General features: G+C 36.9%; 11 protein-coding genes and 1 long non-coding RNA gene across 18 annotated transcripts in view; 11 read left to right on the top strand and 1 right to left on the bottom strand.

Moving 5' to 3' along the window:
• The window catches only part of LOC124313621, a 78947-nt gene that overhangs the window by 48958 nt on the left and 7389 nt on the right, over nucleotides 1–22600 (top strand). The window lies entirely within an intron of this gene.
• Nucleotides 443–3578, bottom strand: LOC124313432. 2 transcript variants are annotated; one of them, XM_046778356.1, is made up of 4 exons: nucleotides 3437–3578; nucleotides 3134–3332; nucleotides 778–870; nucleotides 443–691 (listed from the first exon to the last, which is right to left on the bottom strand). In XM_046778356.1, the coding sequence occupies exons 1-4, from the start codon at nucleotides 3506–3508 to the stop codon at nucleotides 570–572; spliced, it is 486 nt and encodes a 161-aa protein (XP_046634312.1). In that variant the 5' UTR covers nucleotides 3509–3578; the 3' UTR covers nucleotides 443–569. The 2 variants fall into 2 exon arrangements, with proteins under 2 accessions (XP_046634312.1, XP_046634311.1); XM_046778355.1 differs by lacking the exons at nucleotides 3134–3332; nucleotides 3437–3578 and adding an exon at nucleotides 1176–1434 and having other exon boundaries at nucleotides 778–1075.
• LOC124313413 lies at nucleotides 5691–6580 on the top strand. Its single transcript, XM_046778334.1, has 4 exons — nucleotides 5691–5882; nucleotides 5961–6030; nucleotides 6109–6348; nucleotides 6426–6580. The coding sequence occupies exons 1-4, from the start codon at nucleotides 5805–5807 to the stop codon at nucleotides 6566–6568; spliced, it is 531 nt and encodes a 176-aa protein (XP_046634290.1). The 5' UTR covers nucleotides 5691–5804; the 3' UTR covers nucleotides 6569–6580.
• On the top strand, nucleotides 7021–8056 carry LOC124313378. Its single transcript, XM_046778286.1, has 4 exons — nucleotides 7021–7169; nucleotides 7229–7295; nucleotides 7357–7611; nucleotides 7681–8056. Exons 1-4 carry the CDS (start codon nucleotides 7029–7031, stop codon nucleotides 7812–7814), a joined length of 597 nt encoding a protein of 198 aa, XP_046634242.1. The 5' UTR covers nucleotides 7021–7028; the 3' UTR covers nucleotides 7815–8056.
• LOC124313429 lies at nucleotides 8443–9338 on the top strand. The gene is made up of 4 exons (XM_046778351.1): nucleotides 8443–8629; nucleotides 8704–8767; nucleotides 8828–9079; nucleotides 9149–9338. The coding sequence occupies exons 1-4, from the start codon at nucleotides 8552–8554 to the stop codon at nucleotides 9259–9261; spliced, it is 507 nt and encodes a 168-aa protein (XP_046634307.1). The 5' UTR covers nucleotides 8443–8551; the 3' UTR covers nucleotides 9262–9338.
• On the top strand, nucleotides 9864–11222 carry LOC124313420. Its single transcript, XM_046778339.1, has 4 exons — nucleotides 9864–10182; nucleotides 10244–10313; nucleotides 10420–10671; nucleotides 10748–11222. The coding sequence occupies exons 1-4, from the start codon at nucleotides 10108–10110 to the stop codon at nucleotides 10867–10869; spliced, it is 519 nt and encodes a 172-aa protein (XP_046634295.1). The 5' UTR covers nucleotides 9864–10107; the 3' UTR covers nucleotides 10870–11222.
• On the top strand, nucleotides 11400–12444 carry LOC124313405. Its single transcript, XM_046778325.1, has 4 exons — nucleotides 11400–11554; nucleotides 11627–11690; nucleotides 11761–12012; nucleotides 12074–12444. Exons 1-4 carry the CDS (start codon nucleotides 11471–11473, stop codon nucleotides 12217–12219), a joined length of 546 nt encoding a protein of 181 aa, XP_046634281.1. The 5' UTR covers nucleotides 11400–11470; the 3' UTR covers nucleotides 12220–12444.
• Nucleotides 12689–14163, top strand: LOC124313387. 2 transcript variants are annotated; one of them, XM_046778300.1, is made up of 5 exons: nucleotides 12689–12979; nucleotides 13045–13190; nucleotides 13298–13388; nucleotides 13446–13682; nucleotides 13760–14163. In XM_046778300.1, exons 2-5 carry the CDS (start codon nucleotides 13110–13112, stop codon nucleotides 13924–13926), a joined length of 576 nt encoding a protein of 191 aa, XP_046634256.1. In that variant the 5' UTR covers nucleotides 12689–12979; nucleotides 13045–13109; the 3' UTR covers nucleotides 13927–14163. The 2 variants fall into 2 exon arrangements, with proteins under 2 accessions (XP_046634256.1, XP_046634257.1); XM_046778301.1 differs by having other exon boundaries at nucleotides 13041–13190; nucleotides 13298–13373; nucleotides 13760–14162.
• On the top strand, nucleotides 15675–16995 carry LOC124313334. The gene is made up of 5 exons (XM_046778213.1): nucleotides 15675–15812; nucleotides 15922–16030; nucleotides 16095–16182; nucleotides 16264–16518; nucleotides 16607–16995. Exons 2-5 carry the CDS (start codon nucleotides 15953–15955, stop codon nucleotides 16891–16893), a joined length of 708 nt encoding a protein of 235 aa, XP_046634169.1. The 5' UTR covers nucleotides 15675–15812; nucleotides 15922–15952; the 3' UTR covers nucleotides 16894–16995.
• LOC124313373 lies at nucleotides 17355–18873 on the top strand. 2 transcript variants are annotated; one of them, XM_046778277.1, is made up of 6 exons: nucleotides 17360–17530; nucleotides 17604–17715; nucleotides 17813–17891; nucleotides 17986–18264; nucleotides 18400–18507; nucleotides 18622–18873. In XM_046778277.1, exons 2-6 carry the CDS (start codon nucleotides 17638–17640, stop codon nucleotides 18681–18683), a joined length of 606 nt encoding a protein of 201 aa, XP_046634233.1. In that variant the 5' UTR covers nucleotides 17360–17530; nucleotides 17604–17637; the 3' UTR covers nucleotides 18684–18873. The 2 variants fall into 2 exon arrangements, with proteins under 2 accessions (XP_046634234.1, XP_046634233.1); XM_046778278.1 differs by lacking the exon at nucleotides 18400–18507 and having other exon boundaries at nucleotides 17355–17715.
• LOC124313379 lies at nucleotides 19162–20587 on the top strand. Of its 4 annotated transcripts, XM_046778289.1 has the most exons (6): nucleotides 19162–19286; nucleotides 19577–19696; nucleotides 19772–19844; nucleotides 19913–20170; nucleotides 20269–20479; nucleotides 20560–20587. In XM_046778289.1, the coding sequence occupies exons 2-5, from the start codon at nucleotides 19619–19621 to the stop codon at nucleotides 20451–20453; spliced, it is 594 nt and encodes a 197-aa protein (XP_046634245.1). In that variant the 5' UTR covers nucleotides 19162–19286; nucleotides 19577–19618; the 3' UTR covers nucleotides 20454–20479; nucleotides 20560–20587. The 4 variants fall into 4 exon arrangements, with proteins under 4 accessions (XP_046634245.1, XP_046634244.1, XP_046634247.1 ...); XM_046778288.1 differs by having other exon boundaries at nucleotides 20269–20587; XM_046778291.1 differs by having other exon boundaries at nucleotides 19280–19391; nucleotides 20269–20587.
• LOC124313434 lies at nucleotides 21480–22438 on the top strand. Its single transcript, XM_046778358.1, has 4 exons — nucleotides 21480–21632; nucleotides 21716–21788; nucleotides 21851–22096; nucleotides 22175–22438. The coding sequence occupies exons 1-4, from the start codon at nucleotides 21552–21554 to the stop codon at nucleotides 22267–22269; spliced, it is 495 nt and encodes a 164-aa protein (XP_046634314.1). The 5' UTR covers nucleotides 21480–21551; the 3' UTR covers nucleotides 22270–22438.

Below are 22600 nucleotides of genomic sequence, written 5' to 3'. Positions count from 1 at the left end.
GACTTACCAATGATTAGACCATGCAAGATCGGACAGACGAAAAAAAGAATCCAAACGAAAACATTTCTAGGATGGGCTCGTTATAATCTTGCATCGAAACAAATAGAAACCACTTCCCTCATTTTCCCCGATCGTCAGCAAATGAAAGTCAATGTCGGTTTTCTTTTGGAGTGGGAAGTAAAATAAAAATGCGTAAAAATGAAATAATTTCACCAAATTCGTCCGCCCGCCCCTCCGTATTTTCTTTCTTTTTTTGTTTGACAATTGAAAATCAATTGGAATCAACGGCCCTGCTTATCTTTCCGCATTCCGGATACGGAAGTCTTTAGTGATTCATGCTGCCACAAGCTAACCATAAAAGAGAAGGGGGAAAATCCTTTTTCTTATCAACTCTCTGATACGAGATACACGCAAAGATATTTCAGAAACAAACGATCGACTATTGATTTCACTACTTGTAATTTGGGATTTCTTAGAGATTACAATCATTGTACCAATAAAAATCAGATGATTTAAAAACAAACAAAAATCTGTTGACTACCCACATTTGGCAGCGTCAAACTATAGTACTAAACATCGTTACTGGAATTGAATTTGGAAAATTTAAATTTGTCTTTTTTTGACGACGATAGCTCTTCTTTCAGCTGTTGGTAGTAGCTATAGACGACCAACCAGAAGTAGATGCCAAGGGCTGCAATAAAATTCACAAAGAAGAAAAAAAGAATAAATTATGTTACAACTTATTCCGCGCCAATTTTAAACTTTCAACATGCGTACCGGATCCGAAGGCAAAAAAGAAGACAATTCCAAAGGTAACCAATTGATTGACTTGCATTCCATATATGGACAAGAATAATCCTAGGCCAATACCTACAAGTATTAATACGGCCTTGCAAATAAGCCAAGGTAACATAAGACTGGGCCTGCTATTCTTATGGGCGGAAAATAAAACCAGGATGGTGACTGCGTTCCAAACAACCAAGCCAACCAGGACACCAATACAAATATTGGTTTCTGGATAGTCGCAGTCAGGCATCATCATTGCAAAACGAAGCATTTGTAAGAATCCACCTATCTGATAAATAATTCGGCAGCAATAATTAAAGTTAAAATCAATTTCACGCACACCATCTCACAGGAAATTATTAGAAAAACGATTGCTAAAAGATTGTTACCAAGCCAAGCCATCCAAGAATTTTGGTACCAGTTTGTAGGGAGGAACCGCAACACCAGTGATTTACTCTTACGCGCATTTTCCGTTATGTTGACTTGTTAAGAAATTTTATAAACTAAAGAAATGACGGGAGTTTGAAACCAAGACCTTGCACCGCCGAATACTTTTGAGAACTGGTTGCCAAGCTGGTTATTGCGTCGTTTATCGGCTTACTATCCGTTTGGCAATGAATTTCCCGGTGGCTCGAATGATGTACTGCTTCCAAAGTCTCAACTGAGTCTCAACCGGTCTCAACAGCAATTCATGGTGTTTTATTAAAATTTCTGATCGCTCTAACCCCTAATATGTCTTAATGAGAATAATGTGTTCTTTATCCGGAGAAAATGTCTAAATAATTTCTAAACACAGATTTGTTAGGCGAAAGTGAAAACATCTTGTAAAGCGAAAGTGCACTTTCCTTCCTACAAGTTCGTTGAACCACCAAATGAGACTGACAGCGTGAGACCCTGAGAGGACTAAAAGTAAACAAGAAAATTCCAGCAGACAAAATCAATTCTGTTTGAATTTTGCCGCTGAAGCCTTTGCTACAGATGCACGCTCAAACACTCACAATCGGAAAATTACGCAATTATTAATTGTCTTAATTGTGCATTCGCGTTTCATCACGTGAAACCACGCATTATTGAATACAACATTCTCATTTCTTTGAGATTCATCTGCTGGTACTGGTACTCGAACTCGATTTCCTCTAGCATATGTAATCAATGTTCCGATTAATAAAATCTACACAACACCTGTTTTCTTTTTTTATGTAATAAAATGCTGGCTCGAGTCGACACTGGATATAAAGGTAAACAAAACCCAAACCTAAATTAAAATTTTCGTTCGTGACGAGTGGGTTTTTCCGGGAACAGATAACTCAGTAGGTCGTCAAATTATAACTAGATTATTGCTTGGCACAGCAAATTTAGCCAACACGCATTATTACTTGGAAATCTGATAATTTTAAAATTTGATACTGCAACAACACACGATAAAATAAAAGAGCCCTTACTAACAAATGCTAATACTAATACTAACAATACATAACTAATACTACAAATACTAACAGATTCAGACTTACCAATTAGACCACGAAAAAAGATTAATACAAATTTTAAAAAACATTTCTAGGATGGGTTCGTTATATTCTTGCGACGAAACAAATGAAAGCCACTCCCCTTTTTATTTTCCGTCAGCAAGCGAAAGTCAAGGTCAGTTTTCTTTTTGGGTGGGAAGTAAAAATGAAATAATTTATCCGAATCGCCCTCTCCCCTCTGTATTTTCTTTCTTCTTTTGTTTATAAGAATTGAAAATCATTATCAACAGTATCTATCAACGGCCCTGTTTATCTATCCGGATTCCGGATAGATCCTTTTTCTTATCAACATTCTGAAATGAGATACGCGGAAGGATATTTCAGAAACAAACATCTGGGTTTCACTTCTTGTATTTTGGGAGATTACAACTCCGTGATTTGCACCAATTAAAATCCAATTGATCAGTTGAAAAACAAACAAACAAACAAAAAACACAAAAATCTGTTCGCTACCCACATTTGGCAGCGTCAAACCAGTCAAACTATACTAAACGTCGTTACTGGAATTGAATTTGGAAAATTGAAATTTGTCTTTTGTTGACGACGATAGCTCTTCTTTCAGCTGTTGGTAGTAGCTATAGACCACCAACCAGAAGTAGATGCCAAGGGCTGCAATAAAATTCACAAAGAAGAAAAAAAGAACAAATCATGTTACAACTTATTCCGCGCCAATTTTAAACTTTCAACATGCGTACCGAATCCGAAGGCAAAAAAGAAGAGGATTTCAATTTCCTTTCCAAAGCTAATAACCCTTTGGCCGGCGTCATCAAGTTGGTATTCCATTATTAAAGATATGGACAAGACTACTTCTAGGCCAATACCTACAAGTATTAATACGGCCTTGCAAATAAGCCAAGGTAATATCAGACTGGGCCTGCTATTCTTATGGGCGGAAAACAAAACCAGGATGTTGACTGCGATCCAAACAACCGAGCCAACCATCGCACCAATTAAAATATTGGTTTCTGGATGGTAAGGCATCATCATTGCAATCCGAAACATAAGCAAGAATCCACCTATCTAATGTATAATTCGGCATCAATAATTAAAGTTAAAATTATTTGTACACACAGCATTATCTCAGGTGAAATCATAAGAAAAACGATTGCTAATAAGATTGTTACCAAGTAAAGCCATCCAAGAATTTTGGTACCAGTTTGTAGAGAGAAACCACATTGATTGACTATTACGCTCATTCTGATGACGATGCTGACTTAAAGAAACTTGATAACTAGGTAATCAAATGACGGGAGTTTGAAAACAAAACCTTGCACCACCGAATACTTTTGAGAACTGATTGCGAACTTGCGATTGTTATCGCCTTACTATCCGTTTGGCAATGAATTTCCAGGTGGCGCGAATTATTTGCTGCGTCCAAAGTTTCAACTGATTCCGAACAGCCAATCATGATGATTAATAAAAATTACTGATCGGTCTGATCCCTATGTCTAAATGAGCATATCCGGAGTTTAAAGAACCTGCCAATGAATAAAAATATGTTACACAATTCGGTATCATTGATTTTTGGAAAAAAAAGTTTTACATTGTGAAACTGATTGCTATATGCAGTAGTATATAGTAGCCCCATGTTTTGACTTGCATGGCATGCTATACATACCAAATTAAGTCATTTTTTTTAAGGCTACGAGTTTCAAACAGGTTTTCATTGCTGAGTTCAATAGTCTCTATTTCTTTTGGCTCATGTACATTTTACTTCATTGGAAACTGGTTAGAAAACGAATAAAAAAAATCTCTCTCGAATCCAGACTCGTCATTTGAAGCTATGGTTTAACCTATTTACTTGTTGCTCAGGTGAAAGCTCGGGTACAGTTACGGACTCTCAGTTTAGTTTGCGGATGGATTTTTTCAGCACTGGTCGTTTCCAGGCCGTATAGAGCTTATAATTATGTGTCGTAAACTTAAAAAGCATTGCACGTGCGAATTCTCACTGAGAATTGGCACCCTAATTGTTGGTGTTCTATCCACGGTAACAAAACCTACCTGAAATCCGGGATTGACACACCCAAGTAACGATCAGATTTCATTTGATTCACTTATTTTCCCACAGTTTTTGGGTGCTATAGGACTCATAGTGGCTTCGTTCGGTCTCACTCAGATTTTGCCATACATTCCAGGTTTGTAGATCTGCTTTAAATGAATTTAAAAAAAATATGTCAAAGAATTTTACCTGTAAATTTCATTCGTCGAATGGCAGGAAACATGAAGTATTTGTGTATTTTCATGTTGGTGGTCATCATTTCGATCAATCTAATAGTTTGCTCGATTCCGCTTGTTGTGGTCGCCATAAAGAAACGTCCTCTGAGGTTCCTGATGCCGTGGCTCGGGATAGGGGCCGCGACATTCCTCATCGGGATTATTACCATTTGCATCTTGTTAAACGTGTTAGTCTACATCGCTCCCACCACCATAATCGGTAAGTCTCTACTAATTTTATAAAATATATTTTAATTAATTGGAATATTTTAATTAAAATTTTAAAAATTTAAATTAGTCTTTTATCAGCTGGATAAATAATTATTCGTCTTTTTGTTTTTGTTTTTCAAATTTTTCTCCTACTTCTATGATTTATTACGACAATACAAATTATTAATAGCCATATGGTTCTGGCTAATTGTCTACAGCTACTACAATGAACTGAAGAAAAACCACGTAGGACCAAGTGTTGAAAGAACAATTTTATGAAGGATAGAAAATGTTACGCTTTTTGTCCACAACGGAATTGTTATGCATTCCCATTTATTATTTTGCCTAACTATATACGAATGTGACTCATGCAGCAATCGGGAGATAAAACAACCACTTTTATGATTCATTTTTTTATCTAAAAAGTATGCTGAATGTAATGCAAGAAATTTGCTGTGATACGAATAAGAAAGTCGCTTTCATTTTGATCGAACTGCCAATGTAATTAAGGGAATTATTACAGAATAAAATCTAACGCGAAACCTCGTTTCCTCTTTTAAAAGTAGCCTAATGATCTAAATACTTTTTAAACCTGTGCTTGTAAAAAAAAATGATTTTAATAGAATATAGAAATTATATGGCTTACGTATTCCTTTCACTAATATCCCTATACTGACCACTCTATACCTTGAGGATCGTATGGAAGTCAAAATTTAAGTTATTTGGGTTTCCCCCTAATTTTAATTGCATTAAATTTTCCACAAATGTTCCTACCATGTTGGTTTTCAAGTCTTGGATTAAAGCGTGCGTAGGTGGTATAAAAACTAAAAAGGAAGTGGTTTTTTCAGTGTGGTAAGAAAAAAATTGGTCAGAGCCGGAGCTGGTAAAACAAATGTGGTTTTGCTATCACACTTACATTTAAAATTTGTGTAGAAAACAATGTAAATTGAGGATAAATATTCCACGCCTTTGTCACTGGCTGTCAGTTGCCGTTTCAATTTGCCACAGTAAAAAGGACAATTTCTGAGTTATTTGGCTACATTGTTAGCGCATCAGTCCTTTGCCAGAATGTGTTTCAAGTTAACTAAATGTTGTTGCGGGTCCTCACTTCAATCCGGAGCTAAAAAGATTGGCACCCTAAATCTGGTAACAAATCGACAGTATTTGATTAAGCATCTTTTTCCATGTAGCTACTAAAAATGCGTGTCACTTATTTCCCAACAGGTTGGCGGAATGACTATAGCAATCATATTATATGATTACATGACAAGTGTGGCATTCAACGGTATACGAGGTATATAATGATTATCTAACAATTAAATTTTCTCAGCTACAAATTTCCTCAGCTAAACCGTGTATAATCTTTGATTAGTTGAAACGTATGTCCAGTTCGGCGTTTCGGTGGGATCGGTTGTGGTGGCCGTTCCTCTTCTGTTTGCTGCCCACCAGAACCGCATCCCTATGCTCCTTCTGCCTTGGCTCATATTGCAGAGCTTTATTTTACCAGTAGCATTGGTATCTTTTATTTACTGTTTATCCATGGGCTACATTTCTGTCGTTAGCCAAAGTCAGGAAATCAGTTTGAGTATCTTTTCCCATATCGTTTCATTAGGTGTGTATAATGATTTATAACGAATATTAGTGCGGTCTGTAATAATTAATTGCATCTTTTTCAATCAATATCAACAGTTGCAAGTATGTACTTCTATAGGGTGATATTCAACTATTTTCATCAGTTGAGGGCAATCAAGAACCAACCGAAAACCATTGAAGAAACTCCGGAACTTAAAATTGCTCATTTGTACGAGAAAGACACGGCATATCTTTTGTGAACCATAACACTTTAAAAGGACGAGTTAATGTTGAATCCACATTAATTATATATAGCTTCATGTTTACCCACTATTCTTCTCTCTATTTCATAATTATGCTTAGTCAATACTTATGCTGAGGCGCTAATTACGTAATCATTGAATAATACAAACGCCAATGTATTTTTAATCCAGTAAAATCTTTGTTTTACTTTAATTTAGACGAGATAGAAATTGATAGAATAAAGTGGGCGATTATTCAAAGTCGCAAATTTAAATAAAGAAAGGGGTGTGGTAAGATTTTAGACCTTGAATCTATCCCTAGGAAAAAGGTCGGTAGAAGGACGGGAGACCATTTGCATATAAGGGTTTGGGACGACGAAAAATTTCCATAAGACAAATTTGCTTACCCTCCCTTTTTTCTTAGAATTTTGAGAAAACAAAAAGTCGGCCATTTCGTACGGCTCTATTCTAGCCCGTCATGGACTTGGTAAGTTTCGCCTTTCTCACGCTAACACGCAACTTAGTTACAAGAACAAACATGAAAATTCACGAATTTGACGAATGCTGTTGCGGTTGTTCACTCAGAACCGGAACGAAAATTATTGGCTTTATTTCCATGGTAAATTAATCGTTCTAACAATTAATTACTCATTTTCTAGCTGTTAAATTTATTCACAGCTCATCGAAATTGGAGTATTCGTTCTGGCTGTGATTAAAATGAAGTACAATTTTAATATCGATAATGGTATAATGTGTTTATTATTCCCTGTATCCTCTTAACTAATTATATTTGATTGCATTTGTAGAAATCGAAGAAATGCTGACAAATGATTCCATCGATCCCATAATTTCTTTGGGAGTCGGCATGGCAGCGGCCGCTTGTGTTCTGATTGCCGCCTGGAAGGATCGCAGGCCGATGCTTCTCGTTCCTTGGCTCGTGCTCGAAGGATCGACGTTGCCTGTCATGATTGGCAACTCGATATATTTTGGAACCCTGTTAACCATCAGAATGGGAACCAGTACTGGAATGGCTTTTCTGGCCGTCAGTCTCCTTGCTACAGGTACTCGTTTAAAAGTTTCCCTTGCAATTTAATTTAAACAAATTTATTTGACTTTATCGAATATTTCAGCAATTTGTTTTTACTTTTGGCTGGTGGTCTTCAATTACTATTTTGAAATGAAGACGAGCAATGACATGATCCCGGACGAGAAAAGCCCACTGATAGATTATGAATATGTAGAGAAGAATGTAATAATAGTCTAAGTGCAGTTTTGCATTAAGTGATATTTGTTCATAGTTAATAGTTGAAATTCAAATGCACATTTGGTGTTTGCATTTCGTAATTTTGTTAAAACTGGTGCAATGCAGATGTTTTTTCCCGTTATCATTGCAGTGGGTGTACAGTTATTTCATTATCTAAATTATAATCTTATCCGTGTTACTCATGTACTATTATTGCTCAAAATGTTGGATTGAATGCAAAGCGAAATAAAAAGTGAATTTTCTGTTATTTTCCAGGAAATTTAGAATGAAATAGCAGAATGATTGCTTTTCTTATTTTAATAGTACCTAAAGTTAAGTTAATTGGACTACCGAAAAACTTAAACAAAAACGAAACTTAAATCTTATTTCAATATTCTAACCCATTCCCAAGAAAAGAAATAAGGCAGGGATCGAAAGGATTTCCAAGGCAACACGTGAATGCAATTACCACCTTTTCTCATCCAAACCCAAGGGTTAGAGACGACAAAAATTGAAACGATGAAATGGTTATTTCTTTTTTCATAAAGACCAACTTCTACAAATAAGAAGATAGATTTTTTTTTAAAATTTAACCTTGAAATGTTTTTCTTTGTGGCCAACAATTTATAATGCGACATTCAATCACCAGTAGACAGCAGTGCTGTGCGGAAGCTGGGCTTGGAAGGACCGATAGTCTACAGAGGACCTGTAAGATCTTCTTCCGTCCAGCTCTGATTTATTTCTCTAGTCATACCGACATGAATTTCAAATTAAGCCAATGCTGTTGCGGATTTTCCCTCCGGGCCGGTACCATAATTATTGGCATCGTCGTTATGGTAAATTAAAATTCGATTTGACTAGTTCTGATAAGTTGAGAGGAAAAATTTAAAGAAATCAAATTTTTATTTAGTTTGCCGCCATAACTGGATTCATCGAGGCAGCAATTAGCATTTCCGGTTTGAGTATTGACGATGGTAAAAAAAATAAAAATTATTTTGGCGATTGCATTATTATTATGTATTCACGAATTGCAGGAGACCATATGCGGTTTTATTTCTACATGGGTCAGATGATCGGTTCCGGTTTCACGATCTTCGCCACGGTTCCCGTTCTGATCGCCGCCTGGAAGAATCGCAAACCAAATTTGCTGTCGCCTTGGCTGGTCATCAAATTTTTGTCCTTGGTTACAGCTGTCATCTACTGGTTTTACTTGGGAATACTGGCCATACTAGCAAACGCAGTTTACTATGGAACAAGTTTCATTTTAGGCGCTTGCATTGGAGGAGGTAAAATACTGTGACGTAATTGTTTGGTATGAAAATTAAGTTATTTTGTTTCTCTTTGAAAAAATGTAGCGATTTGTTCCTACTACTGGCTGGTGGTTTACAGTTACTATCACGAACTTAACAAGGCAGACATGAAGACCCGACCCGAAGAGAAAAATGCGATGCGGTATCACAAATGTTGAAATCAAATTATTGGCAGTAATTATTCTTTCATCAAGTTTGAAAAGCAGAGGTTATAAGATACAAATATGTGTGTTGATGTCTGGTGATTTATTGTATAGTTTTCTTATTACATTAATTTCCTTTCCTTGTTTATTATATAAGCTTAGTTATTGCTGGACAATTGTGATTTCCCGTGTTGTTGTTATTGGGTTCACATAAACACGTTTCAACACCAAAGAGTAGCCTGTTATCTCAGTTCCTTTATAAGCAGGTAAAAACTGTTAAGATTTGAACTTTGAAATGCTATATTTAGCCTAGCAGTTACAGTGATCTATGGGCGATTCCAAAACTCTTTGACGTTTGTGCTTATATTTGTACCATTGACGGAAATCTACAGATATAATCAGGGAATATTTTTATCAAATATAGACATGCGAGTCGACATGCAAGGTGATTTGGCTCACTGAAACTCTTCCACCGAGTTCCTGTACACCGGTAAATACATTTTCTTTAACGTTGCCTGACAATTTTATTTGCTCTAAATTCAATTAAGACGTAATGACATAAGAAACGCCCCTCGAAACCATTTCAAATCTTAGTTCACGTGAAATGGTGAACAAGAAAGTTTTCTTTTGTATCTTTTGTTATGCAAATGAGCCTATTTTCAGTTTCATCTGACCTTGGGTTTTAACAATCGATCGAATGAAGAGAGATCGATTATTGTAGTAGAGTCTCAGGCTCTCATCTCTCAGTTTTGTGTTAGTCTTGGCGCAGTCAAGTCCACCACAGGAACGTGGCTGTCCGCCTCTGTAACGAGTTAAAGTTAAGTGTTGTTCTATCAAGTTTTTGTTTCTTCCTGGTGTACCATGTGCAAATTAGACGAATGCTGTTGTGGCTGTTCACTCCGGACCGGTACCATAGCAGCTGGCGTCCTCTCATTGGTATAAATCTGAGCAGTTTAGTGCATATTATCTGTGCCATCATTTAACAAGTGTTGAGCAGGCAACTTCAGTTGGAGTCATCATTGGAAGAACAGAAAACACCTTATTTTTCCGAATGATTTCGCTTATGGGTAAGTGCTCAATTTTGGTAAATATAGCAGTTATGGTAATATGGTAGGTAATATGGGATGATATGGTAATTACTCGTTTTATGTTTGTCTCTTGGAATTTTTATAGACGATAATCTGGATTATTATTTATGGATCGGTTGGTCGATGTTGTCGATGTTTACCACCGTTCTTGTTCTGTTGTCCACTTGGAAGAACCGTATGCGCTGGCTGCTGTTGCCCTGGCTCGTGATGCAAATTGCGTCGTTGATGGCTTTGTGTTCGGGGGTGCTATATTTGGGTGTCATACTCATAACAGTATATGATCCATTAGTGACCCTTATCTGCATATTTTACGTATGTGTCGGTGGTGTTGTAGCAGGTATACGCTTTCTTCGTTTTATGCGTGAAACTATTGATGAATTTTGACTTTTGTTGTTTCTTCTCCTGCTGGATAGTCGTAGGATTCTACTTCTGGCTGGTGGTCCTTAGTTACTATCGAAAACTGAAGGTTCAGGCGATGATGGAACAACAGGAAACAGGCGAGAAAGGTGCAGAGATCAGTTACATGATTGATTAAGTCATTTTTCTCTCAGTGGCAAATGGAGTATGCGGGTCAAGATTTAGAGGATTGTCTTATGTGTACGTTCTTTATGTGGCAGTGTTCTGCTCTTTTGTAGGTTTTCCGAGAGGGATTGATACTTGATTCACTGCTTTTTCAATTTTGTGCTATACTTGGTTGTGTCTGTGCTCTGTGGTTGCATCACAATCACCGCTGATAATTCTTTACTGATAAAAATTTGAGTTATACGTCAGTTTTGTAAGTGGGAGGAAATTGTTTGCAAGTTTATGGCCGAAAGGCTTATTCAGATTTTGTAGAGTTTTTTTCAGATTTTCCGCGAGTCGAAATGTGATCGTGAATCCAACATAAAAATAGCATCTTCATTCTGAGCGATCATTAAAAATGTTTTATATTATAATATTTTCAAATTAGTTTTAATTCCTACGATGGCGTGAAATCATTATTATAGTCTTTATCGTATAAGATTACGAACGTGAAACACGCCTCTTAAACGGGGGTTAAATACTGCCAACGCGAAAATGAACAGCGTAGTCGCGTATCTGTGGCGATACTGAAACACACGTTATAACTTTCGTCTATAAGCAGCTGGCGCTTAATCATGAAAAAAACAATTAGAATCAATCAATTTTGTTGCAATTGCTCGCTGCAAACCGGTTCAAAGGTGGTTGGAGCTTTGTCTCTGGTAAATATATACAACGGAAAATAACAAAAATTTGACAATCAAACGAATTTTGATTCAATTCAATTTTGGCAGATACTCCAAATAATTGGGCTCGTAGTTTTTCTCATATCGGCTTCAAGCGATGCCTCTGATGTTGGTAATAACATTGAATTGTGCTATACTATAAGAGAATTGCGCTAATATAATCTGCTTGCCTGTATGTATAGAAGGCGGAATAGTCTCTTTTAAATTTATCGGACGCATAATTTCCACCATTTTCATGGTGACCGCAATCATTTTTGTTTTGGTATCTGCTACGAAGAATAACCGGCCGATGCTTTTATTGCCTTGGCTAGTCCTTCAAGTCTTGTCGGTAATTACAGGCATCGTCTCTTCATTATACATTGGCATTTGTCTTTTAATAGCCGTGCCGAACATTACGGGATTGATTTTTATGACTCTCGGTCTCGGTGCATCAAGTATGACTTTTAACTCGAATATTTTGGGTCTGATTTAATTGCCTTCAAACTATTTCTGCAGTAATCGGCATCTACTTTTGGCTGGTGGTTTATAGCTACTATCACGAACTGAAGGCATTAACGAAGAAGCAGCCCAAAGTGGAAGAGAAAACAACCATCGTGATTATTGCTGAATGCGAAAAACAATTGCTCACCACAATAGACTAACTTGTAAGATTTGTCAGCAACGACCGTCTGACCATTACGCAAAGTCCTAGAGCAACAACTTTTTTTAAATTTTCATTTCTGCCATTTTTTTAAAACGTTTGTTCGAAATTCAAATGTGAAATTCTATTGAGCCGCAAGACCGAATGTTCGTCTTCACGGGCCATTAACGACATATCACTATTTTTTTCATTTTTTAAATGAAAATACAATATTAATAAATTTGAATGATAAGATTAGATAAGTCATGAACTCAAGCGGATGCAGACGAACTACAAACAAAGACGCGGTATTTTTCAAAGGTTAAACCAGATAACTCGCAATCGAGTTGCTGTAGCTCGTTGCTCGTGTCGTAATGTAGACGAAATTTCAGATTAATTTAAAAGTGATAAGTGTAGGAAATGTAGGAAAATTTACTTATTTATGACTTTGTTGTGTTTCAATTCCACTGATGCTTGCTTTTGATTTTTAGGTATTTATAGACAGTCTGTCTTGCACATGACCCTACAGGAATGGCGATTCCATCGAGTCTTTTTAACGCTCGTTCAGATTTCGTTCAAGGTAGACACTTAGAATAACATTCGAATAGATTCAAATCTAAAAAACTACCCAAAATTCCCGTTACAGACTAACTATTTTCGTATCATTCAGAGTGTCAGATGAAACTCACCAGGAACTGAATGCAGTTTTGTTTGAATACTGTCAGGAAAAACGTATCGCTCCATTTCATTTGGGAATTTCCACCTTTGCTGTTCAAGATAAGGTATTTAGGTAACGTGATGGGTATTTTACAAGGTGATAATCCATTTTCAATATTTTATAAGCCAGTATGCCAAATTCAACTTCAGTACAGCTACCCGGCTTTAATTTGGCGACACCTGGGCGACACCAAAATGAAATATTGTCGACTCAAACAATTCTGCTGTGGCTGCTCACTCCAAACCGGCACCAAAATAGTCGGTGTCATATGTTTGGTAAGTAATTTACGAATTCAATTTTTTTTTCGGTTTTTTTTTGTACTTTATTATCCTGAAATAATGAACTAAATTGAAATGATGATGTTTTATTTTATTTTTCACAGGTAGTTGGAACTATAGGTTTCATTTTGGGTATAGTTGACAGTATATCGAATGCTGTGGCTGTCAATAAAGTAGCAGGTATTTCTACAACATGTGATTTTACCGAACAATTAATTCACTAAATCATTTTGCTTGATTACGAAATGTCAGGTGCTAATAATATCATTCGAATCGTCGGGTCAGCTTTGACCATTACCACTAGTATTTTCCTATTGATCTCGGCTTGGAACAATCACAAGTCCATGTTCCTTTTGCCGTGGATCATATTAGAAGCGATTACATTTCTTATCGTGATTGGCTACTCGTTATTCTTCGGCATATTTTTATCCATTGCTGGAGGCTATGGAATTGGAATAGGTTACCTGATTGGCTCTGTCGTTGGGGCAGGTATATACGCATGCGACTCAATTATCATTCGGGTAAAATTAGATTAAATATTGTTTGTTCTATTTCCACTTGTCAAGGGCTTTGGCTTTTCTTCTGGTTGGTGGTCTTCAGCTACTACCTGGAACTGAAAGAAGACGCGAAACTACAACAATTCTCAGATCGGAACATGATTGATTATGACTTAGTGGCTTTTAACGACGGAGTGTATCGATCGCACGAGGGCAAAATGTTTTCTCGAGTTTGAAAGTGATTGCGTTATCGATGAGCGCAGCCGTTGCTATCACGTGCCAGAGTGTTCTAGAGCTTATGTTAGTTGTTCCATTAAATGGCAAGTATTTCTTGTCTGTGATACGCTGATAATTAATTAAGTATAGAGATTATAGTGCTCTATCTTAAAATGTAGTGCCTTATTTGTACATGTTCAGTTTGTAAATTTCTATAAAAATCATTTCAATAGACGCTAAAAGACTAGGCTAGACTAGTTCAATTAATCTTTCAGTACAACAGTCACACACGGCCTATCAGTTGAATAAATGATAACAAAAGAAACTGAGAGTAACCTTATTACAGTCGCGTAGCAATGAAGCGCAATCCGTTTTTACGTCAATATCTAGCTTGCTTGGATAAGTTGGAAGTCTGATAACAGTTGCCCGCGGAAGAAGAAAACTTTTAAAAACCGTTATTTTGTTGAGGCAGTTTCATTCAGAACGGATCTCACCTGACACCGAGTCAGTTCGTCGCCATCATCATATACTCATCAGCTAAACTCACCTTCATTCTTCTCTCTTCTTGGGCGTTTGTTTCTCTTTATTAGAAATATGAGTAGCTTTTTGAAAACGTGTTGCTTCTCGCTTCAAACCGGCGCCAAGGTGGTTGGTCTCTTATCTTTGGTACGGACCAACAGAACAGTTTCCATTTCAAGAAAAGATGACACACTTTTTCGTTTAATTTTGCATCATTTCTAGTCTTGTGGTATTGGAGGATTCATTCTTGCTCTGATGACATTTGACAGTGGAAACTTGTCGGCGGATCATTTTGAAAACATGGATGAATGGAATGATCCTAGCACGGGTTAATTCAATGTTTTTTGAGCATCTTTCCGTCTAGTTAAAATAACTTAACGCAAGATTTTTGGAAAATTTTTGAAACAGATTCATTAGATACTCGTTCGCTGCTGCATTCATCCACCCAGATAATCGGTTCAATTCTCACAATGTTTTTCGCTGGTTTGGTTCTGGTCGCCTCCTGGAAGAATCGCATGCCCGGATTACTTTTGCCTTGGTTGATTTTGCATGCGTTGTCGGCGCTTACAGGAATCGGCTTCTCGCTCTACTCCGCCATTTTGCATGCGTTTGAACAAGAGATGACCATGGGAATAGGTTACGCTGCTGCGACTGTTGGTATCGCAGGTAGCTATAAACATTAGTTAAATTTGACTCATCCTCAAGCCAACTCTGTTTCTATTTTTCAATTCGTTGCTGTTCTACAGCAATTGGCAGCTGCTGCTGGTTGGTGATCTTCCGCTACTATTGCGAATTGAGGGAAGTTTTCAAGAAAATTAATACGGAAAATTTTCCTGAAGAATAATGTAGTAACGTTGCATGTGTGTGCGTTATTATAGACTGCTTTGAGCCTTTCGTTTAGCGTTTCACATTTTTCTCTCCCAAATATGAAAAGTTTTAACATCTTTTTAACTGTTGAAGCATGGATGTAACGTGACGTCACCCCCATTTCGCTGACGCGCATTTGCGTGAGCTTATGGGCGTTCCTTGTCCGTGATATCTGATAAGAACACCGATCAGTTTTTTTTTTAAATGTACATCTTATTCAGTTATACACACGTCCTTTATAAATTTCTATGCCAAAAATCACATTTTTAGTAGACGCCATGCCATGGAAACATTTTTCTTCTACGAGGAAAACAAGAAATCAAATTGTTTTTCGCTTTTATTCTCCAAACTAGGGAATGGCCCGAATGGGTTAGGCTGGCCAAAATGCTAGGGCTGTTATCTTCTTGTTTTTGATAACGATTTTTCGGCTTGTTGGCTTCTCAATTGTGTGTTGCAACAAGTCTACCAACATCGCACAAAAAATTGTCGGTTAAACTTTTTTCGAAGCAAATAAACTATGGTAAGAACAAGTATTATTATTATTATTATCATTTTAATTCTGTTTCAGTAAAGATGAAACGTGTTTTTATAGCTACATCTTGTTTTTGTTTTTTTTATTTATTGTTTAGCCATCCGCACAAGTTTCATCTCATCACCAGCATGTACCTCAAGTTAAATAAATTCTTTAGTTGTTTTTCCTTACAAACTGGAACCAAACTGATTGGCCTATTCTCTTTGGTACTTATACAAGTCAAAACTAATTTCTTTCTCCATTTTCACTAAATCATTTTCAACAACTTAGGCGTGCGGATTGCTGGGATTTAAAATGGCTTTTATCGATACGCCCTATTTAAATCCAGTAGATGCTATTATTACTCCCTTCAAAAATGGTAATTGGCCAATATTCAATTCGTACTTTGTCATGTGTATTTTATGATTCTACACGCTCACGTCATTATCAAATCGCATAGAAATAACGACATCACCTTATCTAAACGGTTGGACAATCGTTTCTTCCGTAACTATTGTCGTTACCTTGCCTCTACTGCTTGCGGCCTGGAAGAAAAGCAATGCGGGGTCTCTCTTACCTTGGCTCTTTGCGCATCCGTTTTTAGTGTTTTTAGGTGTTGGCTCCCAGTTATACGGCGGCATTTCGTCCATCATTCGGGCTGACGAGCATCCCATTGACAGCGCCAGTTCCATTGCCGCCAGTGTAATCGCATCAGGTACGCAAACGACATCTATTGAAACCAAAATGATGGAAAAATAATATAGGTCCCTTTCTTCAACGCGCATAAATTTACCTTGTTGCAGGGATCGAATTCTACATGTGTTTGGTGGTCTACAGCTACCGTAAAGAACTAACCGAGCAAAAAGAACGGGAAAAGCAAACAAAACGGTCAAAAACGGACGGGGAAATCACCGATCCTGAAACTTTATTACCGTCGTATGTAAACGTGGCGTTAGAGAAGGGAAGCCCAACGAGTACTAGACGTTCTTCCGATTTTCTAGATCCCGAAAACCATAAAGACAATGATGATAATTCGCAAGAAGTGCACTCATCAGAAGCAACCATTTATTTGAACTTGACAAAAAAATGAACAAAGAAAAAAAAATGATGTAAATACGTAATTAAATGATTCTGAGAATGTCAGTCAAGATATTTAGAATTCCCCCAATACACAAAATAATTAAAAATCAAATCAAATTAAAATCGAATTTCATATAATGTTGTTCTTCGCTAACCTCTCCCGTCCCTTCTCTAACGTTATGGTCGTTAGTTACGAAACAAAAATGACAGAAAATGACAATAGAACAGGGTATATAGGTCCTTCAATTATTCCTATTTCTGTTATAGTTGCTATAAAACGCGTATTGTGTGAAAATAACTGCTTTTAATTTAATCACTAATGCTGTCAGTGACGATTAAAATCCAAACTGATAACTTATGCCTGAACACTTATAGTTTGTCTGTATACTACATATGTCAAAATTTTGTTTCATACTATATCTGAATTCATATCTGATAACGCGTCGTGAGATGAATTTTGTTACGAAATATTTTTCACGCTCGCCAAGCCTGTCTTTTCGAATCATTTATCGTGACGATATACGAATAGTTACAGTACGATATACGAATAGATATATAGTAGTGTTTGGCGATCATAGGTAATAGCAACACTACTTTAATCGGTTGTCTACTTACATGACCGATAAACTTTGTTTTGAAACAAAAACGTGAGGAATATGATGGGAGCTAGCTAGCTGTGTCCAACCTAGTCTAGCTCACGTTCTTTTTCTTCTTCTCCAGGTCTGTTTTTCATTAAGACGTCAGTATACTAATAATGAGTATCACTTTGGAAAGCTTGTTCTACTGTTTCTCACTGCAAACCAGTGTAAAGGTAGTTGGAATCTTCTATTTGGTAAGGCATATAAAAAACTACAGTTTGACACTTTTCCATATGTCAACAAAAGACCAACGAATTCCTGGCCTAATAATCTTCGATATTATGTTCTTAGTTAACTGCCATTGGAGGACTTGTTCTAGCCATACAAACAAAGACATTCTCAAGTGAAAAACCTTTGGATGATGTTGCAGGTCATTAATTCTTTATTTAACTATCTTCTATATATTTTTTAAACATAATATATAAGCTGTCATGATTCAATTGATAATACCTTGAAAATTTTAGAAAGCCCATTATTAGATAATATCACCATCAGTGAGAAAGTCAGTGAACTGGTGAATTCCACCTTGTTAATAACCAGTTCGGTTATCACCATCTCTCTCGCTATTTTCGTTCTGATCGCCGCCTGGAAGAATCGCAAGCACCGGTTCCTTTTGCCTTGGCTGATTTGGAATCCCTTACCGATGATTTTTGGAATTGCCTTCACAATCTACTATGCCGTTAATTGTTGGACTGAAAAAGAGTTTGCCACACTCGGTTTCCTATCGGCAAGTGCTATTGCAGGTACACATTTATTGTGAAGAATTCAAAGGTCTGACTCACGTTTCACACATAACTGCTTTTACTTAATTGCGTCTCGCACATTATTGTGTCATACATAATTATTTCTGTTTCTATTTTGCGATATCCATTCTGCAGCAATTGGCATCTTCTGTTGGATTGTGATCTTGATTTACTATCTCAGATTAAGGAAAATTTACAAAAAGAAAAATACGAGGAAAAATACTAGGGAATATTCTTCCAGCGGTATGCAACTTTGAGTCTGCTTTATGAGTTTAGTGTTTAGTTATATGATCGTTATGGGCTAGGTGTTGTTTCTTTCATTAAGCATTCCTCATTTTTCTCGCTCAAATATTTTAGGTTATAACACTATAACTCCAATGCCCGATGATGCAAACATTCCGGAAAACATTGCCACGTGATTTAATTGTGGGCCGTGATAATTCCCATTTACGTCTCACATCCACCATACCGAGAATTATTCATCATTGGACATTCCGCCAATACATAAAATCACCGAATTTCACCATCGCTGCATGTTCACTGTCGTCCTTCAAAATTTTTCTGTGTACTCATTTCAAAATAAATACATTCGTGTTCTTTTTGTTTAAAGGCAGAAGACATTTTTTGCTCTCCATTGATCTTTACCGAGCGGTAACAAATTGAAGCCCCTTACTGTCATTGCTGTCGTGTATACACATGTATACGTAATGACCATGAAGTTGGACAATGGGCGGGATGGGCGTATCGTACCCACACCCTTTCCTAATATCTTTTTTTAATGATGGAGTAAAACTGGTTAATGGCAGAATAGGTCGGGTTGTTTTACCACATCTTTGAATCGATTTCTTTTGTTTCTCTACATGGTCGTTTATAAATGGGTGGAATTCAAAATGGAAATAATTTTAGTTCAGTCTTGACTTGCTTCTAGGAGAGAGAACACATAGTTTATAGGGGGTATGACAGGTCGCCCCAAACAGCAAACAGTTCAAACAGTGAAAAAGCGTGCGAGTTATTGGTCGAAGGTTAGTCAGCCGTTTCTCCCGCATGTCATGTCTACTCCTCTCCTGATATAGGGCTTATCTTGGGTAATTTAGTCCGGTACATTTTCAGTTGATAGTCACAGTCAGGTACATAAACGATTCAAAAAATTCGACACAGATAAAAATGATAAGAAAAACGCCATTTTCCCCTTCCCTTTCAATTTCGTAAACAATTGGTAAGATCAGTTGTGGTTTTCTTCTTTTACCCTGTTTAAACTCTTATTTTCTAGGAAATAATTTTAATTTGTTTTTTGTTTTGTTTTTTACAACAGACATGAATTATTTAGCTGTTTGCCTAATCAAATTTAATAATCATGGACTGCGCAGTAAGAAGCTATTCTGGATTATTTTCACTGCGGAGCGGAACCATGGCGGTTGGCACTCTATCTATGGTACTATTTACTATCGAAACGAATTTGTTTGTTCATTTAATCATTTGCGTCACGCGAAACATTTTTTAAAATAAGGCGCGAGGAGCTCTAGGCTTCAGTCTGGCCTGTAGAAATAATACGAGCTTCAATGTGGATCCAGCGGACAGTGGTTTGCGTATTTCTATTCAATTCCCTATTATTTTTCCGACTTAACACGCGCGATTAAAAATTTAATAGAAATCAAAGTGACGCTAACTTTGCCCATCATCTGGATAACGCTTTCTGCCATAACCACCGTTGTTACCCTTCCGCTGCTGATTGCCGCGTGGAAGAATCGCAATCCGGAGTATCTCTTACCTTGGCTCGTATTGGAACCTATTTTGACATTTACAGGCATTGGCTTCGCGTCGAAAGATTTCATTTTGTCAACGTTAGTTGGCCAGCAGCATCCCATCGATAGCGCAAGTTCGATTGGCGCTATTCTACTCGTAGCAGGTGCGTACATAAAAATCCAAAATTAAAAATGATCGAAAATAAAGCAGCGCCTTATTATTCGTTTTTCTTTTGATGGCAAATGAATTACTCTGATACAGTGGTCGACTTGTGCAGTGTTTTAGTGGTCTACAGCTACTTTCGCCAATTACAAGGGACACACGGACATTTGTCAAAGCCGGATGATAAAATGCAGAATGTAGTGCACGAAGACCATAGCTACGATCGACATTTCCCGGAGAAAACCCTGCCATATCAGAGCACTGAGCCATTGATTTCACATTAGAAAAAGTGTTTTTGCGGGCACGAAAAATGCTTTCAATTTTCCAGATTCGCAATTTTGTTACGAATTGCTTTTCCTATCACCCAATTTTAGCTTAATATTTGAAACGCTACGATAAATATAATGTTTGACGATAATGCGACCCCTTCTACTGGATCCAGAGCTATCATGTTCACTATTCTATACCCATCCATTTTTTAATCGCAAACGGCTGTTCCGGGCTGTTCTGTTTTTGAATATAAATATACTATTAGCTTAATAATAAATAAATAAATAATAATAATAATAATAAATAATAGCGTAATAATAATAATAAATTATACTATAAATATAATTTGTTAAATTTGACTTGCAATTTCCTGACGCCAAATTGCATCCGTTTTTGAATTTTCGTTGCTCTTCTACAGCAATTGCCATCTTCTTCTGGTTGGTGATCTTGAGCTACTTTTTCGAGTTGAGGGAAGTGAACAGGAAAGATGCAAAAAATCTTCCCTAAGGATTATGTAACGTTGCATAGCGTGAAGTTATTGTCGTTATTAAGGACTGCGTTGTTTCTTTCGTTGAGCGTTCATTTTTCTCACTTGAAATTTTAGGTTGGACTATTTTAATTCTGATATTCCATTTGACTGTGTTATTGATGTTATTCCTTTTATCTATCAAAGGACGGGTATGATATTATATAGTTCTATGCAAATCGTAAAATAGAACATCCCTTAACCAGTTTTACTTTGTTGCTATATATTTCCCAGATTATATTATTAGGTAAGAGTGTAGGTATAGAATACGTCACCCCGTCCCTTCTCCCACGTTTTGGTCAAATTTACGAAACAAAAATGACAATAAAACAGGTGAGGGCAGGGCGGCTTCAATTTTTGGTTTCGGTATGGCAGAAAAAGTCGGGTTGTTTTCCCGCATTATCATTGAATCGGTTTCCTTTGTTTCTGTAGTCGTTAAAATGGGTGGAATTTAAAATTTTTCACTTCATTCTTGTCTTGGCTCGATTGCAGGACGGAGAACGCACATTAGAGTTTGTAGTTTCGCAGAGATAGGATAACCTACGAGGGGAGTCTTCCAAGTCTACGCTCAATCCCAAACAGCAACATGATTTGTAATAAACTGAGTAAATGCTGCTGTTGTATGTCACTCCAAACTGGAACTAAAATTGTAGGAGTCTTTTCCATGGTAACAAACTAACACTTAACTAATTACACTAATAATTTGTGTCAATTTATATTGTATTATTTTTTTATGTTGTACTAAAACAGTTGGGTGGAATTGGTGGCCTTGCTCTCAGTCTGGCTCAAGTGACTTCTTTTATAAACGCCGAATATGTTATTGGTATCGTATTGAACCTGTTGAACCAAAAATTATTGTTTTTAACCCGGATTTTTGTGTTACAGGAGGTGAAATTCTCCCGTCTTCCCTCGATCGGTTGATCGGTTCGCTTGTTGTTATCGCCTTCACCGCTGCTGTACTAGTCGCCGCTTGTAAAAATGGCAAGCCGATGCTCCTTGTTCCCTGGCTCGTATTAAAGTCCATCTCGTTGTTCGTGGCCATTTTCTACTCGTTTTACCTCGGCGTCAACTCTGCGGTGACAGGCGATGATCAAGACATGCCTTACGTTTTTGGCCTCGTTATCGGAATCGGTACGTTTTCAGTTGGCCACGATTCGTGTGTAAAAATTTCCAACTTGTGTTAATAATTCATCTTTGTTTTATTGGCAGTCCTTTATTCGTACTTGTGGTTGGTGGTCTACAGCTACTACCACGAACTAGTGACGGGAATGAAGAAGGAAGCGCCACTCAACGAAAAATGTTGATTGAAAAAAAAAAATTGTAAAAAAATATGAAGATTACTTTTCTTTTCCTATATTTTATTAATTTTCTCTTGCTATTTTTCTTGCATTTCCTTTTTTTTTGCGTTTGTTTTTCTGCCCGCACACGTTCTGATTAAGTCTGAAATCTGAATATATTTATTAGAACAAACTATAGTCTTTTGTCTTTTGTTGGTAGAGTTAGTCAAGTTTCCAAAATAGTAGTGAATTACTCAATTACATGTATGTAATAATTCGGAACCAGTTTTTGTTGCCAGGTTCTCATCACAGTACCGCATTTCCCCTAGTTTTGATAATTTATTCTCTTTCTGGACAA

This window comes from Daphnia pulicaria, chromosome 9 (assembly GCF_021234035.1).
Source record: "Daphnia pulicaria isolate SC F1-1A chromosome 9, SC_F0-13Bv2, whole genome shotgun sequence".
Taxonomy (NCBI): domain Eukaryota; kingdom Metazoa; phylum Arthropoda; class Branchiopoda; order Diplostraca; family Daphniidae; genus Daphnia; species Daphnia pulicaria.
The sequence above is the reverse complement of the archived record's forward strand: the minus strand, read 5'-3'. Positions and strand labels throughout refer to the sequence as shown.

What these genes read in the sequence shown, in the direction of transcription:
- LOC124313334 (XM_046778213.1), top strand. Translation starts at nt 15,953, where the DNA reads ATGTACCTCAAGTTAAATAAATTCTTTAGTTGTTTTTCCTTACAAACT. An exon ending in TGATTGGCCTATTCTCTTTG is followed by an intron (nt 16,031 to 16,094) that starts GTACTTATACAA and finishes TCAACAACTTAG; the next exon opens with GCGTGCGGATTGCTGGGATT. An exon ending in CGCCAGTGTAATCGCATCAG is followed by an intron (nt 16,519 to 16,606) that starts GTACGCAAACGA and finishes ACCTTGTTGCAG; the next exon opens with GGATCGAATTCTACATGTGT.
- LOC124313432 (XM_046778355.1), bottom strand. Translation starts at nt 1,253, where the DNA reads ATGCGCGTAAGAGTAAATCACTGGTGTTGCGGTTCCTCCCTACAAACT. An exon ending in TTCTTGGATGGCTTGGCTTG is followed by an intron (nt 1,076 to 1,175) that starts GTAACAATCTTT and finishes ATTATTTATCAG; the next exon opens with ATAGGTGGATTCTTACAAAT. An exon ending in CTTTTTTGCCTTCGGATCCG is followed by an intron (nt 692 to 777) that starts GTACGCATGTTG and finishes ATTTTATTGCAG; the next exon opens with CCCTTGGCATCTACTTCTGG.
- LOC124313429 (XM_046778351.1), top strand. Translation starts at nt 8,552, where the DNA reads ATGAATTTCAAATTAAGCCAATGCTGTTGCGGATTTTCCCTCCGGGCC. An exon ending in TTATTGGCATCGTCGTTATG is followed by an intron (nt 8,630 to 8,703) that starts GTAAATTAAAAT and finishes ATTTTTATTTAG; the next exon opens with TTTGCCGCCATAACTGGATT. An exon ending in CGGTTTGAGTATTGACGATG is followed by an intron (nt 8,768 to 8,827) that starts GTAAAAAAAATA and finishes CACGAATTGCAG; the next exon opens with GAGACCATATGCGGTTTTAT.
- LOC124313379 (XM_046778289.1), top strand. Translation starts at nt 19,619, where the DNA reads ATGGACTGCGCAGTAAGAAGCTATTCTGGATTATTTTCACTGCGGAGC. An exon ending in CGGTTGGCACTCTATCTATG is followed by an intron (nt 19,697 to 19,771) that starts GTACTATTTACT and finishes TTTTAAAATAAG; the next exon opens with GCGCGAGGAGCTCTAGGCTT. An exon ending in CGCTATTCTACTCGTAGCAG is followed by an intron (nt 20,171 to 20,268) that starts GTGCGTACATAA and finishes ACTCTGATACAG; the next exon opens with TGGTCGACTTGTGCAGTGTT.
- LOC124313378 (XM_046778286.1), top strand. Translation starts at nt 7,029, where the DNA reads ATGGACTTGGTAAGTTTCGCCTTTCTCACGCTAACACGCAACTTAGTT. An exon ending in CAATTTTAATATCGATAATG is followed by an intron (nt 7,296 to 7,356) that starts GTATAATGTGTT and finishes TTGCATTTGTAG; the next exon opens with AAATCGAAGAAATGCTGACA. An exon ending in CGTCAGTCTCCTTGCTACAG is followed by an intron (nt 7,612 to 7,680) that starts GTACTCGTTTAA and finishes CGAATATTTCAG; the next exon opens with CAATTTGTTTTTACTTTTGG.
- LOC124313420 (XM_046778339.1), top strand. Translation starts at nt 10,108, where the DNA reads ATGTGCAAATTAGACGAATGCTGTTGTGGCTGTTCACTCCGGACCGGT. An exon ending in CAGCTGGCGTCCTCTCATTG is followed by an intron (nt 10,183 to 10,243) that starts GTATAAATCTGA and finishes AGTGTTGAGCAG; the next exon opens with GCAACTTCAGTTGGAGTCAT. An exon ending in TGTCGGTGGTGTTGTAGCAG is followed by an intron (nt 10,672 to 10,747) that starts GTATACGCTTTC and finishes CCTGCTGGATAG; the next exon opens with TCGTAGGATTCTACTTCTGG.
- LOC124313405 (XM_046778325.1), top strand. Translation starts at nt 11,471, where the DNA reads ATGAAAAAAACAATTAGAATCAATCAATTTTGTTGCAATTGCTCGCTG. An exon ending in TGGTTGGAGCTTTGTCTCTG is followed by an intron (nt 11,555 to 11,626) that starts GTAAATATATAC and finishes CAATTTTGGCAG; the next exon opens with ATACTCCAAATAATTGGGCT. An exon ending in TCTCGGTCTCGGTGCATCAA is followed by an intron (nt 12,013 to 12,073) that starts GTATGACTTTTA and finishes CTATTTCTGCAG; the next exon opens with TAATCGGCATCTACTTTTGG.
- LOC124313413 (XM_046778334.1), top strand. Translation starts at nt 5,805, where the DNA reads ATGTGTTTCAAGTTAACTAAATGTTGTTGCGGGTCCTCACTTCAATCC. An exon ending in AGATTGGCACCCTAAATCTG is followed by an intron (nt 5,883 to 5,960) that starts GTAACAAATCGA and finishes ATTTCCCAACAG; the next exon opens with GTTGGCGGAATGACTATAGC. An exon ending in TTCCCATATCGTTTCATTAG is followed by an intron (nt 6,349 to 6,425) that starts GTGTGTATAATG and finishes CAATATCAACAG; the next exon opens with TTGCAAGTATGTACTTCTAT.
- LOC124313373 (XM_046778277.1), top strand. Translation starts at nt 17,638, where the DNA reads ATGAGTATCACTTTGGAAAGCTTGTTCTACTGTTTCTCACTGCAAACC. An exon ending in TAGTTGGAATCTTCTATTTG is followed by an intron (nt 17,716 to 17,812) that starts GTAAGGCATATA and finishes TTATGTTCTTAG; the next exon opens with TTAACTGCCATTGGAGGACT. An exon ending in TAGGGAATATTCTTCCAGCG is followed by an intron (nt 18,508 to 18,621) that starts GTATGCAACTTT and finishes CAAATATTTTAG; the next exon opens with GTTATAACACTATAACTCCA.
- LOC124313434 (XM_046778358.1), top strand. Translation starts at nt 21,552, where the DNA reads ATGATTTGTAATAAACTGAGTAAATGCTGCTGTTGTATGTCACTCCAA. An exon ending in TTGTAGGAGTCTTTTCCATG is followed by an intron (nt 21,633 to 21,715) that starts GTAACAAACTAA and finishes GTACTAAAACAG; the next exon opens with TTGGGTGGAATTGGTGGCCT. An exon ending in AAACGCCGAATATGTTATTG is followed by an intron (nt 21,789 to 21,850) that starts GTATCGTATTGA and finishes TTTGTGTTACAG; the next exon opens with GAGGTGAAATTCTCCCGTCT.
- LOC124313387 (XM_046778300.1), top strand. Translation starts at nt 13,110, where the DNA reads ATGAAATATTGTCGACTCAAACAATTCTGCTGTGGCTGCTCACTCCAA. An exon ending in AGCAGGTATTTCTACAACAT is followed by an intron (nt 13,389 to 13,445) that starts GTGATTTTACCG and finishes ACGAAATGTCAG; the next exon opens with GTGCTAATAATATCATTCGA. An exon ending in TGGCTCTGTCGTTGGGGCAG is followed by an intron (nt 13,683 to 13,759) that starts GTATATACGCAT and finishes CCACTTGTCAAG; the next exon opens with GGCTTTGGCTTTTCTTCTGG.